The following is a 19,926-nucleotide window of genomic DNA, read 5'->3' as shown; positions in this document are numbered from 1 at the left end:
TCCAGCTGATGCAATAGTTGAAATGATGCCTATTTCTGATGTAATTCAGTTGAAGTTTCATTAGCCCTGGGGACACAGGCTAGACAACATCACCACCAGGAATTACTGAAGGAACAAAACCCTACTTTATTCTTATTATGCAGTCCTCCTTCTCATCCTTTCCTTCATGTGTAGATCTGCAGATTCTACTTGTTTACTTAGCTGGCCAGCTACTAGGCTGTGTATAATCCTGTAGAACTTGTATCAGCATTACCAGGCAGAAGGCAGCATATTTTAGTGTTGCTTATTGTAGGCACTAGGGACTGGCTTATTCAATATTGAATCCACTAGCCAAAGAAGCATTTCTTGTGGGTCAAGCCATCTTATATATATATATTAATGCCTGTTCATTGGGCTAATTCTTAGCAAATATTTCCAGTTCCCTAGATACTTTCTGTATAGAGAAATCAAGAAGTGACATCCTTTATCCTGTGGTCTTTTTTCCAGTGCTGAGTATTTAGGGTTGCCAGATCTAATTTAGGAAATATCTGGGAACTTTGGGGGTGGGGCCAGGAGCAAAGTTGTAACAAACATGATTGAACTCTGAAGGCAGTTCTGGCCATCATATTTAAAGGGACCGCATTCCTTTTAAATGCCAGGAAATAATGGAGAACGGGGGTACCTTCTTTTGGGGCTCATAGAATTAGACCCCCTTGTCCAATCTTTTTGAAACCTGGATGGGTGATTGAGGAGAAGCACCAGATGCTAGTCTGAAAATTTGGTGCCTCTATCTCAAAAAACAAGCCCCAGATACCCATGAATCAATTCTCCAATCTCCACAAGGTATAATGGAGTGCTTAGCAGACATCCCCCTCCCTTATTGATAACCTTGAAGCATGTGGAGGGCCTTCATACCAGGGGATCTCCTTCCCCCAACTGGGAATTGGCAGCCCTAAGAGCATTAGAAGCTTGTGTTACACAAGAGGTGCACTAGTCATAACTCCATTTGCTTGTGGGGTTTGGGAGGTGGAACAGGATTTAATTGAGCTTTGAGTAGATGGTCATGATCAAAAGGTTTGGTGAAATTGTAGTTGCTAGTTTCTCTAGCACAAAAGGGCGTTTGTCAATAAAAGTGTAAGACAAGTAGGGGCAATATGGAGAAGGATAACTAGGGCTGGGAACATCTCCTGAATAGATAAGAGGACAGCCGCTACATAGACATCTGAACATGGTCTTTGACAAACGAGTTTTTGAAATGCTTGTCATTGTGATCTGTGCTTCATGCAAAGGCTTTTCATCCTGGGACAGCAGCAGATACTTCATTAACACGTTGCTGTATTAATTTTGGAAGCTGTTGCAGCTTCTTTTAGAGGCAGAGGGTATGTTAACCGTAGTTAATGAATACTGGTACTGGTACTGGCACATCGCCCTCCTAGGCGACTTCCACATGGTAATGATTCTAGGTTGTCCTATTCCCTGTGTATCCCCTCACTCCCCCACCCCCAATTATATGCCTTTTTAAAAGTTGGCAGTAGAAATATTGCTAAAGTGTTATGACACTGCAGTGCTATACCTACTATCATTTTTTTAAATAAAAGCTGGCACCACTGGTGGTGTAGGGGTGGGTAGGTGGTGCAAGGAGATGTGGGAGAGAAATGGTACTGATGTGGGGGAGGGGCAAAATCCACACCTTTTCATCCACATAGTGACCAAATCCATTTTAGAGTATGATCTCCCTGTGAATAAGGTGCATTCATTTTTAAGCACATTATTTGTGAGTATTGCAGCATCATTGTTCATAATACTCTTGCATAACTAGATGTCAAGAATTCATAGTCCCCTAAGAACTTGTTATTTATGAGTCCACTTACTCCCTATGAGAAGTTATAATTCCTCAATTTATGATACTACAGTAGGTTACTGTTGTAATGATCACATACTCAGATATTAACAAGCTAAAAATAATTACTTCAGATAGAGAATCAGCAGATAGAGGTGACTGCTGATTTCTGTTTAAGCCAAGCTACAAAAAGTGAGGGGGGGGGGAAGCAATCTTCAGGACATGATAAATGGTTTTTTAATGAGAGCTTTCCATGAAACTGCATCCTCATTTCCCAGCATTATATATTAGAAGTTATGCATGCCATCTAATGTTCTAATAGTTGTTTGCAGCAGCTTATTGTTCCTTATAATGGAAACTTAAGTACAATTATAAGTCTAACTGAATACAGACTAAATACATTAACAGATGTATTTAGTAGGTTCACTTTTCATTTTGATATATGTGGGCCTTTGTCTTGATTAGAAAGTATTATGTTTAAAGTGATATTTTAATGTTGATGTGAAAGTGCTGTCTATAGTGATTAATCAGTAAAGGCACAAGTCACACGTCAAGCAGTAATCAATGAGAGAGAAATATGTATTTCTTATCAGGGTTAATCCACCATAGCTAAAATGTCTCAGAAATAGCATATGTATTCTACTGAATTTCAGAGTCACTGATTAAAATTTGCTCCTGTCAGTTTAAACCTCTGAAAAATTACACTGTTTGTATTTGGTCTTCTGTGATTCCTCTTTAATATTCTGTTCTTATTAGCCTGTTCTGATATCTTTGGCAGGAAGGCAACTATCATTGGAATCTGTAATGCACAGTGCTTTCAGAATTTGTTTCCAAGTAAATGGCATTCACTTGCTACTACAAAAGATTACATCTTATGTATATTGCACTGAATTTATTTATTATTTTTGTCATACTTTTTGGACAAGTCTGCTTCCCAACAAGGCTTAGGCTTACAGAAATGAAAAATAATTAAAATGAGATTAAAGTTCAGTATATACGTTTTTGGGTGGGCTGGGGGTAATTCTCATCTGAAATGGCAGGGGAGGGTGCTTCTTCCTCTCCTCCTTCTGATGCAGGCAGGGGCAGTGGGGCCTCTCAGTTTCACTTGGACCAGCAAATAATAGAAGGATGCTTGGGTGTTGGCTTCCTCTCCTCTTTCTGATAGTTCTCTCTAATGGCAGACAAATGTATTCCTTTCTGTACCTGACCAACATGTTAGTTTTTATCAGGGGTCGTTTTGTAGAAACATAGGTAGCAGAGCTCATTAGCATAACTCATTAGCATATGCTGCCCCCCCCCCAGCCAAAAGCAACCTGATGCAAGAAAGGAAAGCCCCAGGCGAGCAAGGCCTGCCTGGGCTTGCTAGAGATCCAGCCAGTCCAAGCAGGCCTTGCTCGCCTGGGGCTCTCCTGGTCTTCCCCCCAGTCAAAAGGCCAGCAAGCCATCTGCTGCCCAAAATCACATAAGAAGTGGAGAAAGTGATGCAGGCTTTTCCAGGGGTTAATAAGGGCTGCTGGGGGTGTGGCAAAGACCCTGGTGGCTGGCTGGCTGCCGCTCTCCTAATCGAGGGATTGTTATGCAGCTGTACCTATGGACAAGGTAAGTGGGGAGGAAGAGGAGGTACCTATGCTCCTGTTAGCTCCTGCTTAATCTGAGGTGTGGTTTTTATTAAGAACAATTTAGGAAGTTAAAAAGGCTATTCATTTCAGCACATCTCCCTGCAACATCATCCTTGCATCATATTTTGATATGTTGGTTTGGAATGGTCTATCTTAAGTAGCTGTTTGCTGGATAAACCTGGTTTTTGTTTGTTTGTTTTTAGCTGTTGTCTTACCCAGTTTCATTGCTTCACAATTTAGAAAGATTTCTGAGATTTTTAAAAGAAAATTTGCTGCTGCATTTTAAATGAGGAGACTGTAGGTGTGCTACATTAGTTACTTACCAAAGCACTTCAAATATAACATTAAAGATAGCAAAGGGAAGTTGAAAGAAATTAATGAAGAAAAATGTGAGTTACACAAAATCTAGGTTCCTCTGTAATAACACACTTGACTATCCAGTCTTTGTCCACTTCCAGGAGTTAGAGCTTGTGACTGAAAAGGTTGTCCATCTGATTTACATGAAGAATTTTGCTTCTTTAGCTATTGTTCTTGTTTGATTTCCTTGCTTTTCCCCATAACTAGTTTCTATTCCCATGTTCATGTTCCAGAGGGCAGGATGTTAATTCTTAGACATTTATTCAATGCAGCAACAATTTGAGCCATTTCCTTGAGCTCTTTCTTATATGTGCTTTTGCAATCTGTAAAAGTTCCTGTGCAAACACTGATGCTGAATCACTACTACAAGACACAGGAATATAGGGAGAACCACAGTAATACAAACTACTATCAACAATATATAACTACTACAGTCACAGTATGAGATATAGTCATAGATGAGGTAGCACAGCATGGGCACGTGTTAAAAGTATACACAGCACAAATTATGTACATATGTGCACAGGGTATGTTACCAGTTTAACGCCAGATGAAAAAGGTCTTTGCCTTTAAGAAACACTGATGTGCTTTTAAAAAATCCATTAGTGTTGTGGAAATACTGACTGCAAATATGCTCTTACTAAAACAGCTCGAAAACGGTTAGTTCGAGTTCAGTTCAGTTCATATTGGAAGGAGGTATTTAATGAACTACACCTGATCCATCCATATTTTGTATGTATGAGTGGTTTCCTACAGATTTGCCTGCATATATTTTCAAATGAACTGAAGACTTCAGTTGAGTTCTTAGGTTATTCAAATCAAGTTGTCCAAGGAGCTCAAGATGGCACATATGGGTTTCTTCCTGCATATCTTCACAACAACCCTGTGAAGTAGATTAGGAAAATAGAGAGTGACTGACCCAAGGTTAGCCAGCAGACTTTGCTCAGCGGTGGGGATTTGAACCTGAATTTCTTAGACTATAGTCCAACACTCTACTCATTAATTATCTATGAGAACCATACCACACTGGCTCTCATAGATAATTAAAACAAACACAACTCCCAAGTATCAGATGACTTGACTACAGTTTCTGAAGTGATTGGACTAGATCAGGGGTGGGGAACAGTGGCTTTCCAGATTATTTTTGCCTACAACTCCCATCAGCCCCAGCCAGCATGACCAATGGCTGGGGCTGATGGGAGTTGTAGGCAAAAAACATCTGGAGAGCCACTGTTCCCCACTGCTGGACTAGATGAAAGATCATGATGCAAGGGAGCAAATCACAGCTAAGGAAAACATCACAGGAGTGAAGAATATTCAGTCTTGTCTATAGTCTTTGCCAGGGCCGGAACTACTAAGTCGGCCAGGTAGGCAGGTGGCACAGAGTCACCTGGCTATGCAGGAGGAAGAAAGCACAAAGTGGGGAGAGGCATGTAGGTGGGTGTAGCTCTGGTTCCCTCCCCTTTCTCCTTCCCTCTGGGCCAGCCTTGCCTCCCTCCTTCCCTTGCCCGCCTCCCTTCCTTCATACTGCCTGCTTTCCCTCCTTGCCTCCTCAGTCATCCTCTGGCCCCTCCAGTCTGCTGCTGGCCCAGCAAGGAAGGGGGGATTCAGTGAGCAGGAGTGGTGGTGGCAGAAGCTCCTGGCACAGCCACCTGTGGGGGAAGGAGGAGAGGCAGTGCGGAGCACAGGCCAGGCACTGGAGCAGCAGTTCTGGTGCCCAGCCAAGAAGGTGGTGGTGATGACAGCCATGGCAGGGATGGAATGGGATGGGTGGCATGTGGTGCACAACAATAATACAATTCATAGATCAGCTCCCTCCCTCCCTTCAGGCTCATGGGTTACACAGCAATAAATTATGCATCTTTCCTCCCACCCCTCTCCATCTCTGCAGTCTCATTGGTTGAGAGTGAACTAGAATGGAAAAAAGAGAAAAGGCCTGCATCACCCTTTTCTACTCTTAAAACAACCCAGGCAAAGAATTTGGGGTTAAGAAAATGACCACGATCTTGGCATTGACAAAGAATACCAGATCTGCAGGGTCCCAAAAGCTTTTGCAAAGCATCCCCCAGACTGGCAGGAACCTCTGCTTGGCGGCAGAAAGGCAGGATTATGACAAATAATTCCACTCTTTTCTGCTTCTGCTCCCTTTCTTCTTGTGGAGCTCAGCTGCTTCAAACCAAGCCTGGTTAGGATGCTGGTCACAGCTTCTGTGTGCCTTGCCTGCCACTGCCTTTGCCTGGTGGCTCCTCCCCTTCTGTGCACAGAAATGTGCCTCACCACTCTGCAGACCCAGTGATTTATGTTCAAATGCCAAAGCGGGCGGGGGGGGGGGAGCCAAGTGATATCCCAAGGCTGCTGACTGCTGGCACATCTTCAGCAGGTGCCTCTTTGACTTCTTCCCCATGCTTGGTTTAATCAGACCATCCTCACCTTTGAGACCAGTGGCATTCATAATACCCTTTGAATCCCCCTGAAAAGACAATTTAGCTATACAAAACACTGGCAGAGAGAAAAGGAGGCTGTTAAAACTCCAATGCATCAATGGACCTAAATTGCAGGCCGCACCAATGCCTCTGCTGATGAGTTGCAGCAGGGGGCCATGGGTGCTCCAGGTAGGCTTCCCAACCCCCCCGCCCCGCCGGGGGACCCCTGAATTAGCAGCCTTTTCCCTCGATCTCCAAAAATGTGGAAGCGGGAGGGGTGGGTGGGGGGAAACGGCGCGGCCTCCCTTCGCGAGGTGCATGCTGGGACTCGTAGTCCTTGCATCCTCTCCAGCTGCTATAGGCATCTCCTCGGGGAGTCTGACCGGCGGAGGGGGGGGAGCTCCGCCCCCAGAGGACCATGTGCGTTTCTACCTCCGGAGGCTTCAGTCGCTGATTGAAAGGCTTCCTCTTGGGATGGGGTGTCTGTGTTACTTTGAAGAAGTTAGCAGCAACTCGTGAGTAGAGAGGCCACTCCCCCTTCAGTATTGCCAGAAATGGGGGGGGGAAGTCTGCTGAGTACTTCATTATTCTCTATATGGAGATCGATTCTCAACCTCTCTGTTTTTTTGAGGTAGAGGCACCAAATTTTCAGTATAGTATCTAGTGACTCTCCCCAAAGTATCTTCCAAGTTTCAAAACGATTGGACCATGGGATCCAATTCTATGAGCCTCAAAAGAAGGTGCCCCTATCCTTCATTATTTCCTATGGAAGGAAGACATTTAAAAAGGTGTGCGGTCCCTTTAAATGTGATGGCCAGAACTCCCTTGGAGTTCAATTATGCTTGTCACACCCTTGTTCCTGGCTCTGCCCCGATGTCTCCTGGCTCCACTCCCAAAGTCTCCTGGCTCCACTCCCAAAGTCCCCAGATATTTCTTGAATTGGACTTGGCAACCCTAGCTCCAGGGTCGGTCTTGGGCAGCTAGCACATTTGGGTGTTTGGTGAGGCTGGATGGTGCCATGCCTGAGGGGGAAGGAGAGGTTGGATTGGGCACAGGGGGTGGGGAGGAGCATGGCCAGGACCTTCCTGCTTTTGACTGGGGTTGTGCAAAGCAGGATGTGACTTGGGCCAGAGGCGAAGGGAGGCAGACAGGCAGCCGAGGGTGGGGGGCCTGCCTGTGCCAGGGGCGCGCTAACCGAACCTACCCCTCCCCCTGTGGCTGAGCTGCAAGGATCCCCACCTCTCCTCGCTCCACCCCAGGCCAGTTGCAACGCCAATAAACCTGGCCTAGGGCACCAAAAATCTTGGCACTGGCCCTGGTCTTTGCTAAGCATGGCTGTGACTCACCTAACATGGCTGGTTTGCAGCACAGACCCAGGAGGGATCTGGAGGAGGCTTTTCCACCCTTAGTCCATCAGCAGCAAAGGCAGGAGCCTCAGGCCACCACACTGGCCATCATACGTTATCCATGGGCCTGGATAACGTATGCTGAAGCGTGAGAAGTTTTGGCAGGCTCTTTTTGCCTGGATCCGTCTCCATCCTTACTGAGATTTTGGGTTTCTCTGTGTGTGTACTTTAACTGTCACAGCTGGGCAGTTTTGCGCATCTGGGCAGATCCTTTTGGGGGAGAAGGGCCTGTGTGTCTGTATCCTCCCTCCCTCTGAGGACTCCCTTATGGGGTCTGGGGTTTTGAGCCGTCATGTAGTATGGGCAGTTCAGGAGCTATGCCCAGGCTCATCCCAGTGGCAGCTGCCCTTGTGATACCAATAATATTTATTACTCTTGGGTTTTCCCCACAAATGGGTTGAGGGATGTTTTTATTGAGTGGCAGACAAGTCACTTGGTTGGCCAAGATCGGCTGCCCCCATGCTTCACCAATGCTCCTTGGGCTATAATCAGTAAAAGCTGTAGCCTGTTTTTATGCCAAAATATTGTGGTTGTGTTGTTGTGTTTCTCCACATAACCTCTCCTTACTAAGTCCTGGGCCTTCAATCAGTCTCAAATGTATTACTTGTTACCATAGACATCATTTGGCGAAGTATATTTTGTAAAACGCAATTGGGGGGGGGGGGAGTGTGTGGAGATTGTGGCCTTTGGAAATCATTTTGTTTGACATCAAGAAAGCATGACTAAGGACTAAGAGAATGTCTAGCAAAAATCACCCTGTCCAGGAGGGACAAAATTCCCAGAAAAATCAGGCATACAGGAAATGCCAGGTCGCTGGTATAACTGGTCAGGCAAAGGTTTTCTGGGCAGGAAACCAGACTCAGACAAATTGAATTTATGACTGCTAGAATCTTAATAAACAAGGAAGCTTTCTCAGTAGTACATCTTACATAATGTAGCCTGGCAAAATCAATGTCCATTGTATCTGTTTTACAAAACTGAATTAAGCAGTGGTACTGTACCATCATCTGCCTCTAAAATCCATCTGCAGGAAGTAGAAGAGGAAGATTATAGTGAATAAAGTTATTGGCAGTAGGAGAAAGGTTTCAGGGAAGATAAATAGAATTTCCTGTTGGAGGACAGGAGGATTTTTGTGGTACAGTTTTGGGAAAACTGGATTATACCCACAGCAGAAAAAAAGAGGCTCCTCGCCCTAGTAGCCCCCCAAATGGTCATGTTGTTTGTAATCTTGGCTGCACTTAATTTTTAGCAGATTGTTCTCAAGTCTACCTGCACATCTGGCCCATGCTTTCTATGCAGTGACCAATGTTCCCTCTAAGCTGCAGAGTCTTGTGAGTAAAAATTTACTTTGTGAACTACTGGCATTAAAGTTGTGAGCTACTGGCATTAAAGTTGTGAGCTACTGCATATATTAGTGTGCTCTGGGGTCATCCTTCCTGAGCTAAGACAAAAATGTGTGAGCTGGAGGCTAAAAGTCTGTGAGCTAGCTCACACTAACTCAGCTTAGAGGGAACACTGGCAGTGACCCATATCTGTCCTGCAGCTTGATGTGCTATCAGGTTGGGATGACAGTGTTATTATTATTCCATATATAGAGCCATTGCTGTACCATGTGGCCATGGCTCCTCTTGCATAGACTTGTGGGTTGTCATAGTACATTTAAGGTACTGCTGTTTGCTGTTAAGTGTTTGCCTTTTTCTGTCTCCATTTGCTTGGCAGGAAAAGAAAGAGCAGGTAGCTAGCCAAGCAGTCTTTGCTAGACAGTTACCATACAGATGAATAGAGGAGGCTACCTTCCTTTGGACTATTGTGTAATAACTGCAAATATAGTATTTTTCTTCAGTGTATATTATTTTCTATTTTGAAGGCTCAAAATAGTGGCTAAAACAAACAAACTATAATATATTATCTTCCTGTCATGTGGTCCCTCAAGTACTGTTGCAAGCATAGATAGTTAGCTACTCATTCAAAAAGTATTATGTGAATATTAGCAAAAATTCTGAATAGTTTTCTGTTTTGTTGCTATTTTTTATTCTACAACAAGCACATATTTAAAAGATTGTTGTTTCACAGTGGTTGAAACACTGAGAAAGCTATAAATGTAGACAAGGGACATAATGCATAAAGCTGCCTTATACTGAATCAGACTATTGGACTGTCAAAGTCAGTATTGTCTACTCTGACTGGAAGAAGCCAAGCAGGATCTCAAATGGAGATCTTTCCAACACCTACTATCTGATTCTTTTTATCGGAGATGCCAGGGATTTAAACTGGGATCTTCTGCATACAAAGCTGAGGTTCAACTGCTAAACCGCAGCCCAATCCCAAGATTTTGAAGAGGCAGATTAGGGCAAAAGATTGTGGAAATTTATATTTTAGGAAGGCTGAGCTGATGTGTTTTGCCTCCCTCCATTGGTATGGCTGGGAAATGTGAGTGCTTAATGTTTTCACAAACCTACAAGTTATCATGTGGTATGATGTGGGCATCTTCATAGACAATTTACAATTTTTTCTTTGTGTTGTATCAAGTTCCTGCACAGCCATGTAAGAAGCAAACGTGAGTCTGAATGCAATAAGAGCAGATCTCTTGATTGCTAGCAGACTTTTAAGTTCAGCTGGTAACATCTCATCTGTTTTGACTTATTAGTGCAAGGAGGTTTTGTTGACCAGTGAGGTTTATTTCCTTCTTTTTACCCTTTTAGCCAGAACTGTGATACTTCACAGGTTAAATAGATCAGATATTCTTCAGATCATGTGTTCCAAGAAAATTTTGATTCCTTTCCCCAACCTCCATTGAATGTAGTAATTAAGATAGTAAACAGTTTTCAAACTTGTTGGCTTAATATTCTTCCAAAGACACATAGATCCACATCCTGTCCACTGGGATAGCACTCAACTGTTCTTTCTGCTTGGATTAACATGAGCATAATCTACACATTTTATAGGTCTAAATTTGCTTTCTAATTATTGCCATCCTTTGTTCCTGTGTTTGGTCTTGGTTTAAGTTGCTGTTGCACTTGGGGCCTTACGTACCATGGAAGATATTGCTTAATACAGGGTTATATTTTCCAAAGAAGCACTGAATACTGTAAACAAAAGCAAAAGGTGTTTGGTTTCTGTGCCTTCTGTTTAAATGATCTTTTGCAACTGAATCAAAATACATTCCTGAGAGCTGAGCAACTGCTTCCATAAAAATTACAATAGCAGGTTTGATTTACTTTTTTCCAACAAGATTGAGAAGTCCTACTGCGTTAGACTGGACTAGTCCTTAGTTCTTTCTTCACGAATACCAGTAGTTTTATGCTACTATAATTATTTGATATACATAAAGATGGAAGCTAGATGAATTAATTCATTGTGAATAGAGCTAATGTAATTTGGAATAACACTTCACTAAGGTAACCCACATTCTGTGCCAAGGAGAATTAAAATAGCTGATAAATTATGCAAATGAAAAACATTTGTATTCATTTGCAAATTTGTATGTAACTTCATCTTCTGCAGATTATTTGAATTATGTGATTGTTTTACTAGTGTTAAATGTTATTGGATATGAAACAGCATTTCAGGACCAGATTCAAGGTATATAAAGTCCAATATGCTGATTCCCATAGTGGGCAGCCAGATGTTTCACATGCAGGATATAATAGAAATATCCCCCCTATGTAATGTGCCATATACCCTGAAAATTAAAAGAATACTGCCTTGGGGAACATGGATGAATATAATAAGAACAAAAGAGGTGCCCTTCTGGATTAGACAAATAATACACATAATAGTCCACTTTCCCTATGAAGAAAGGTTGAAACGCTTGGGACTCTTTAGCTTGGAGAAACGTCGACTGCGGGGTGACATGATAGAGGTTTACAAGATAATGCATGGGATGGAGAAAGTAGAGAAAGAAGTACTTTTCTCCCTTTCTCACAATACAAGAACTTGTGGGCATTTGATGAAATTGCTGAGCAGACAGGTTAAAACGGATAAAAGGAAGTACTTCTTCACCCAAAGGGTGATTAACATGTGGAATTCACTGCCACAGGAGGTGGTGGCGGCCACAAGTATAGCCACCTTCAAGAGAGGTTTAGATAAAAATATGGAGCACAGGTCCATCAGTGGCTATTAGCCACAGTGTGTGTGTATATATAATTTTTTTTGCCACTGTGTGACACAGAGTGTTGGACTGGATGGGCCGTTGGCCTGATCCAACATGGCTTCTCTTATGTTCTTATCCTGTAGTTGTCTGCAGAGCCAACAAGCAGAACATAGAAACTAAGGCTATCCCATGATGTAGTAGCCATAGATGGGCCTATCCTCCATGAATATCCTCCACTTTTAAATTTTCTATGCTTATGGCTAACTCTCCATCCACTGACATTGAATGTCATAATTTATGTACTCAGTTATTGTATTCAGGATGTTTTGTCCCTCCTGAATCTTAACTTCACTGGATGACACCCCCCCTTACTTGTAATCTTAGAAGAGAGCTTCTCTTTGTCCAATTTCTCCATCCCCTGCAGAATTTAAGAAATCCCATTTTCTCCCTTAGTGAAAAGTCCCAGATTCTTCCTGAATGAATGAAGTTTAGTATATATGAGAACAAGGTGATGTATTTTCTTCAGACATGCAACATCTTTTTAAAAATGCATATAGCTATCTGAGATGTTCAGAAGAAAAGCAGGCATATCAATGTTTTTAATAAGTAAATATATATCTATACAAGGGCATTCCAGTATCAGCCATTTTATTTTCATTTTCTTTCCTAATAATCCCGAACATGGCATTTGCGTTTTCCACCACTGCAGCACACTGAGTCAACATTTTCGCCAAGGTACCACAACTACTCTATGATCTCTTAACCTCTGAGTAACCACCAATTTTGACCCTATTAAAATATATTTAAAGTTCGCATTCTTAGTCCAATGTCAATCATCTTGCTTTCAAGATGATTGATATTGGACTAAGAATGCGAACTTTTTCATTATGTTGCCACATCTCCCAGTTTACCGAAGGATGTTGGCTGTCTTCACTTTCCTGAATAATTTGGTATCCTCTGTAAACTTGGCTCTATGGAAGAGCATCTATGTGCCATGCAGAAGGTACCAGGTTCAATCCCCAGCATCTCCAAGAAAAAGGATCTGGCGTTGGCAGTAGCGACCCTGGAAACCATTGCCAGCCAGCCTGAGTAGACAGTACTAACCTTGACAGATCAACAGTCTGTGTCAATGTAAAGTAGCTTCATCTGTTCATGCTCACCCCTAATTCCAGCTAATTAATGAAAAGATTAAATAGCACTGGTCGCTGTGCTAATTCTTGTGAGACCCTGCTGTTTATTTCCATTCACTGTGAAAATTATGCATCATTCCTACTTTTGTTGTTTAACCAATTTTTCATCAATAAGAGGACCCATCTTTTTCTTCCATGACTGCAAAATTTATTTTGGAGTCTTTGGTGAAGTACCTTATTAGAAGCCTTTGGAAATCATAAGAACATAAGAGAAGCCATGTTGGATCAGGCCAACGGCCCATCCAATCCAACACTCTGTGTCACACAGTGGCAAAAAATTTTATATATACACACACACTGTGGCTAATAGCCACTGATGGACCTGTGCTCCATATTTTTATCTAAACCCCTCTTGAAGGTGGCTATACTTGTGGCCGCCACCACCTCCTGTGGCAGTGAATTCCACATGTTAATCACCCTTTGGGTGAAGAAGTACTTCCGTTTATCCGTTTTAACCTGTCTGCTCAGCAATTTATATCCAGTTATATCGTCTTAGGAATTGCTTTCTTAACATGTTTGTCAACCTTCTTAAAGAACTCCAAAGGGTTAGGTAGGAAGGGTTTTCATTTGCAGAAGCCATACTCATTTTTCTTTAGCAGGCTTTATTCTTCAACAAGTTGGCTGGCTCTCCCCCCATTACCTCCCTTCTACCCCCACCACCCACCCATGAGAGGAGGACACAGTTGAAATTAGATGTATTTAGTGCCATATGAATACTATTATTTGTGAAATTGTTTTAGTTTTTGGATGATATGTTTTACTATTGTTGTTCATCGCTCAGAGCCCTGAATATTCAGGGATTGAGCAAATTATAAATCTAAATTATAAATACAATAAATAAGTTTAATAATTCGGTCTTTAATAAACATTTGGAATAATTTACCCAAAACAATTATCATCTCTGGATCCTGTTTAAAAAATTGGTATAACATTAGCTACTTTCCAGTTCTTTGGTACTGAAATTATCTGAAGCATCTTTATTTATAGTATTTTAACATTTGCATTAGCTATCCATTGCTCTGAAACTTTTATTTTTAGGATTTGTGCTTTTAACTATATACGGATGTATTGGTAAATGCTTTCAACAAAGATTTGGAAGAGAAAATTATAAATCAAATAAATAGGGATATTTTAAATCTTTTTGCATTTATATCTGTACATGCTTTCCTACAAAGTAGTCTTGTATTCTAGCAATAGCTATTTGTTCTACGAAGGAAACAAAAATGACCCCAGACAGCCATAGGGTCTTCTTCAAAGAACAATGACGACATTTCCCTACAAATGCATGACATTCTTTACTCACTTAATATTTATACTCATATTTATGAGTCAGCTGTACAATGTCTCTTGTAGTCAGACATACCAAAGAACTATTGAGAGATGTGTGCACTGCTTTGGGGGACCCTGCTGTCAGTTAGATTCTTTTTCAGTGCTCCATTATGCAGGCCAATTGTTTAGCTTTAGAGACAAGTAATGAGTAAAGAGACAGTGTTCAGCTGCTGATCTCTAAACTATGTATTCTGTAAATTAGGAGATTAAGCTGAGTATATTTATTCTTTTGATTAGGGGCGACACATTTTTAAGTGAACAAAAAATATGCAAGAGCTCAGGGGAGACATGACTCAGTGGTAGAGCATCTGCTTTATATGCAGAAAATCCCAGGTTCAGTCCCTGGCATCACCAGTTAAAAGGGTCAGGTAAGTGATGTGAAAGACCTAGACTTGAAACCCTGAAGAGCCACTGCTAGTCCAAGCAGGCAGTATTGATGTAAGTAGATCAGCGGTCTGTTTCAGTATAAAGCAGCTCTATGTAACATGAAACACTTATTATTGAAGAAATAAATAGCAAGAAGTATGCTAATAGCGGGCAGGACTTGGAGAACCATAGTAGAGTTCCACTTGCAGAACTTCTTCCTGCTGCATTCCCTCCCAATCCTTGTGAATGGTGTGGGATGAGGCTTGTGGGGGTACATTTGGGGGATGGAATCCCCTCAGTACAAGCAGAAGTTATTTGCAGTAGCATAAGGGGTTCCAACCTTTTGCTCTGCACTTGTGGGGGAAAGCCAGTGACTAAACCACATGTATTAATAAATTGATACAATCGTTTCTATTTTGAAAACTAGTATGTTAACTCTCACAATGGGTCTGATTGTGCTCATTATAACAACTACTATTCCAAAATACTGAAGAAAAAACCCAAAGCAGTGGCATTTACTGTTTTAATAGCCAAAAATCCTGAACAGCTATAGTTTGGGTCCGGTGATTATGTTTTTAAAAAGAAGAAAACTTTGTTCTTTTGGTTGAGGATCAGAGCTTTTTTCCTCCAAAAAAACATTTTTTAGCGGAAACTCACAGGAACGCAGTTCCAGCTGGCTTGGCATCAGGTGTATGTGGCCTAATATACAAAAAAGCCCTGTGTGAAACAATCGTGATGTCAGAGAGTGTGGTCTAATATGCAAATAAGTTCCTGCTGGGCTTTTTCTACAGATAAAACCCTGTTAAGGATGCAGAAGAAAAATCATAATCCTATAATATGTTCGTAATGAACAGGAGTCGTTTTGTATAAAAATAGGTGGTGGAGCTTATTAGCATAATTCATTAGCATATGCCGCCCCACCCCAGCCAAAAGCAACCCGATGCAAGAAAGGAGAACCCCTGGCAAGCGAGGCCTGCTTGGGCTGGCTAGAGATCCAGCCAGCCCAAGCAGGTCTTGCTCACTTGGGACTTTCCTTGGCCGTCCCTCCCCCCCAGTCAAAAGGCTAGCAAGCCATCCACTGCCCAAAATCACATAAGAAGTGGAGAAAGGGTGGTGCAGGCTTCTCCAGGGGTTAATGAGGGCTGCTGAAGGTATGGCAAAACTCCTGGTGGCTGGCTGGCTGCCCACTCTCCTGATCCCAGGATTGTTATGTAGCTGCACCTATTATTCAATGGACAAGGTAGGTGGGGAGGAAGAGGGGGAACCCTCAGAAAGGTTCAGGAGCTGTGCTCTTGTGAGCTCCTGCTGAATCTGAGGCCTGATAATGAACCCCTGAGCCCGCCTCGGTGGGGTAGGGCGGGATATAAATCGAATAAAATAAATAAATAATAAATAAATAATAATAAATAATAATAATAACCTCATATAGCAAGGCAAACTGGTTTTAGATGATTTCTTAGAATACATACATCTGTCTTGCACTGGGCAGGGTGTTGGCTCCTTCCAACTCTGTGATTTTATGATTCATTTGCATACACATATGCTGACATAATTTCACAAGTACATTCAGGGTAAAGAGAAATGTAATATAAAAAGATGTACGTATACTTCAGCTGCATAGCAAGCCTTCCTTCACTACTCAAATAAGGTATGAACACACTAGCCAATGAAAACCTGGTTCAAGCCCTCAGACATGTTCCCCTCCGTGCGTCTCCATTCATTGCCGCCTGTGACTCTTCATCTTCCTGCAGCTGGGGAAGGTTAAACAAAGCACTCCAAAGTTTCCCATTTCAAGCAACTGTACAGAGTGTTTTTAAATTGCAGAGTGACTTTATTAGCATGTACTTTAATAGTTCAGATAAACAATTCAAAAAATACTTAGATTTAAAGCAACCTTCCTACTTTAAACTTCTAAAAATTCAGGGTTTTTTTCTTTTTAAACTCATGAATGAGCATTGACTTGTTCCAGAGCCTAACACAGTTGATTTTCAGAGATGCTTAGCATTTTGAGATCATCTTCAAGGAGGAAAAACAGTTATTCTTGTTATTTTATCATCCAATATCATATAGATATCTTACACATTGTCCTAAATTGTACTACTGATTGCTATTTCACTGTGTACTAAGATGTCCTCCATTTGAAATGCTGCTGAAAGGTGAGAGGCTTCCTAGTTTGAATTAACAACCTCTATTGAGCAAGTATTCTTTTTGTGTGATTTTATTTTTAACCATACGGATTTCTCTGATTTAAATTCCATTACAGACCATGCAGCAGATGAGCGATCACCGCTATGATAAGCTTACAATTCCCGATGACAGTGCAGCGAACTGTGTATATTTAAACATTCCCAGCAAAGGCCATATTTTGTTGCACCGAGCCCCTGAGGAGTATCCAGAAAGTGCAAAGGTATAAGCAACACTAATGAGACATTGTTTCTATAAGGTACCAATCTATTCTACATTTCAGAAGAGATATGAGGGATAGGAGAGAATTTATTATCATCCTGCTATTCAAACACTGACAGCAGTATATAACACTACTGTTATGTACAAATGAGAAAAGGAGAAATCAGATGAAGCCTAGTGATGCGGGAACGTATGTGCAGCTAGCGTTCTAGTTGATGGAGCTTATGCTGTTTGTTGAGGAACCTAAGCTGCTTCATGTAAAGGTCCCTCGGCTGCTGATCTTAAAAAGGCAGTCCCATTCATTTGGCTGTATAGTTACAGCACAGAAAACAGGCATACTTTTTCTAGTTCTTTGCTAGAATTCTGCATTTCTCTAGATCGGGGGATTCACATCATATGCTGGAATACTGGTTGCTGCTGTAGAATTTTCAGTCTTTTGAGCCTGTTCTAGATTGGATGGTGACTTATAATTTTCTCTGTCAAGTCTACTCCACAGCATGTGTGTGTGTGTGTGCCTTTTATCTGAATGTGGAATAATTTTGCTAATTTTCTGCCCATACCAATTTCTAGGGGCATGAAACAAAACAAAACCAAAAAACATCTAATTGGTATTTTTGAGTATATTTTGGCATCCCAAATGTATTTGGGTTTTTTTAGAAAAAAAAATCCCACTCCAAATCCCTGATATATAGATCAGGGTAGATCTGAAAATAGGTTTTCTGTTTGTTGGGTTTCTAGTGCAGTCCAGAAGACAGCCTGCTGTTTAAAGGGACTGCAGAAGATAGCCAGCTTATGCAGTCCTGTTTAAACCAGGCTGCAGGAGAAGCTGTCCCAGCCAGGATCTACATGACTCAAGGAACAATCTTCCCCAGGCATGAAGATCCTGGATCTGGCTCCTTCTGCAGCATGATTTAAGCCAGGCTGTACAAGAAGCCATCCCAGCCAGAATCTGCATGCCCTAGGGAGCTATCTCCCTGAGGCATGCAGATCCTGAGTCTGGCTCCTTCTGCAGCATACTTTAAACATCACTGCAGGAGAAGCTATCCCAACCAGGATCTGCATGCCTTGGGGAGCGATCTCCCTGCAGCACATAGATCCAAGAGCTGGCTGCAGGAGAAGCCATCTCCACCTGGATCTGTGTGCCTCAGGAAGTGATCCCCCAAGGCACACAGATCCTGAGTTTGGATCCTTCTGCAGCATAGTTTAAACCAGGCTGAAAGAGAAGCTGTCCCAGCCAGCATCCATGTGCCTCAGAGAATGATCTCCCCATGACGGCTGCAGATCCTGGATCTGGCTTCTCTTGCGGTGTGGTTTAAACCAGGCTGGAGGAGAAGCCAAGCCAACCTCAGGATTGAGCTGGCTTTTTTTTAATCTGGTATTTTTCTTCTTGAGTCTATTGGACCCCCAACATTTTGGGATTAAAAAAGAATCCCAGATCTGAACACCATACCGGTATTGGGATTCAGGATTTTTTGGAAATACTATTTTTTCCCCACAGATCCAATAGACCTGGACTGAAAAATACCAAATTAAAACAAATTGCACATCCCTGTGTCTGCTAAAGATACTTCCAAAGGCCTCTTTTCAGACTGAAATATATTGTAGGTAGGGGTATATTTGTGTATGCATTCATGCCTGCACATATGGACTTCCAAAATAAGATCACTGGCGAGTTACTAATTAATCTGAGGCAAAAGCAAAATTGTACTAGTGCAATCTATTTTAAAACATTTATTCACATCTATAATTCCTTTTTTTTCTTCTTTTCCTAAATAGGTCTTTGAAAAACTGAAGGACCACATGATGATCCCTATAGCCTGTACAGAGCTAGAAAAAATAGATGGATCACTCACTTGTACTTCTGTCCTTATTAACAAAACTTCAGAATTATGAATTTACAGACTCCCTCCCTTGTAACTGGCAATAATGTACCTGCAAGGTAGATGAATCTGTATCCACTTTTATTGGTTTTCTTGACAATCTACTGTGCCACTGTGCTACTAACCTTTGTTTACAATGGTGCCCCTTTAGATGGTAATTAAAGTGTGCATATGGGTTTGTTTGTTTTTCTGAAGTAAAAGGACTCTGCAGCATGTTTGTCTGGCCTAACAGAAGATCATTATGATGTTTAGTGGTTTATATAATTGATGTGAAACTGATCTAGAAACTAGAAGTGTGGGCCACTTCTAGCATTCCTTTTGATTGACCCAGATCTTAAGACTTTACAGTGGTTAGGTGCATATTAATTTTGTGTATGCAAGTCTCCCTAAGGCCTTATGACCTGCTCTTATAGAAGGTGTAATTTTTCTTGACCATCTTCCACAAACCAGTGTTGAACCCAGCAGGTCTATGCTTACCTGCACCTTTGTGCCTAATATTCCAGGATAATGCAGGTGCTAGGGTCTAATGGTAGAGAGTGCTTAATTTGCTGCTTCTGCTGATGAAGATGATGTCACAGGAAGTTTATAATACTTCTACAAGGGCTTCCTCCATTCCTTTGTGTTGGATGTACCTGTCTTGTATGCCTGGTATTGATGAGCAAGAGCTGCCAACTAAATCTCTTTTTTTCCTTAGTGCAAAACTGTCGCAAGAAGATCTAGATATGAATAGGGGAATATCAGGAAAGGGCTGCTTGCTTCATTCCTCTGTAGCCAGCAATCACCATCCATGGCAAGGGGAAGTATGGTCCCCAGCCAGCTTGGGGAAGGCTTTTGAGTGGGGAAATGTTTGGAAGAAAGGGGCCAAACAGCCTTTACCCATTCCTCTACTCTAAAATATCAGCAAAAAAAAAATAGCCACCCTCCATTTTCCTGCACCTGTGGGAATCCAATCAATTTATAACATGAATGTGAAAGCTACATTAACCAGAAACTCCATTTCCACTGCAGGTGATTTTGTTTCCCTTTCTTTTCCACGTT

The 19,926-nt window shown here is 41.8% G+C and overlaps 1 protein-coding gene across 1 annotated transcript in view; it reads left to right on the top strand.

The window, feature by feature from the left end:
* The window catches only part of DDAH1 (dimethylarginine dimethylaminohydrolase 1), a 107,513-nt gene extending 88,450 nt beyond the window's left edge, over positions 1–19,063 (top strand). The window contains exons 5-6 of the mRNA XM_060232137.1: positions 16,866–17,009; positions 18,785–19,063. Of these exons, the coding sequence (XP_060088120.1) occupies positions 16,866–17,009; positions 18,785–18,901 (261 nt within the window). The 3' untranslated portion in view covers positions 18,902–19,063. The remainder of the gene's footprint in view (positions 1–16,865; positions 17,010–18,784) is intronic.
* Positions 19,064–19,926: the final 863 nt, after the last annotated feature.

The sequence above is a fragment of the Heteronotia binoei genome, chromosome 2 (assembly GCF_032191835.1).
Source record: "Heteronotia binoei isolate CCM8104 ecotype False Entrance Well chromosome 2, APGP_CSIRO_Hbin_v1, whole genome shotgun sequence".
NCBI classification, from domain to species: Eukaryota; Metazoa; Chordata; class Lepidosauria; order Squamata; family Gekkonidae; genus Heteronotia; species Heteronotia binoei.
This window is presented reverse-complemented; position numbering and strand designations above follow the sequence as displayed.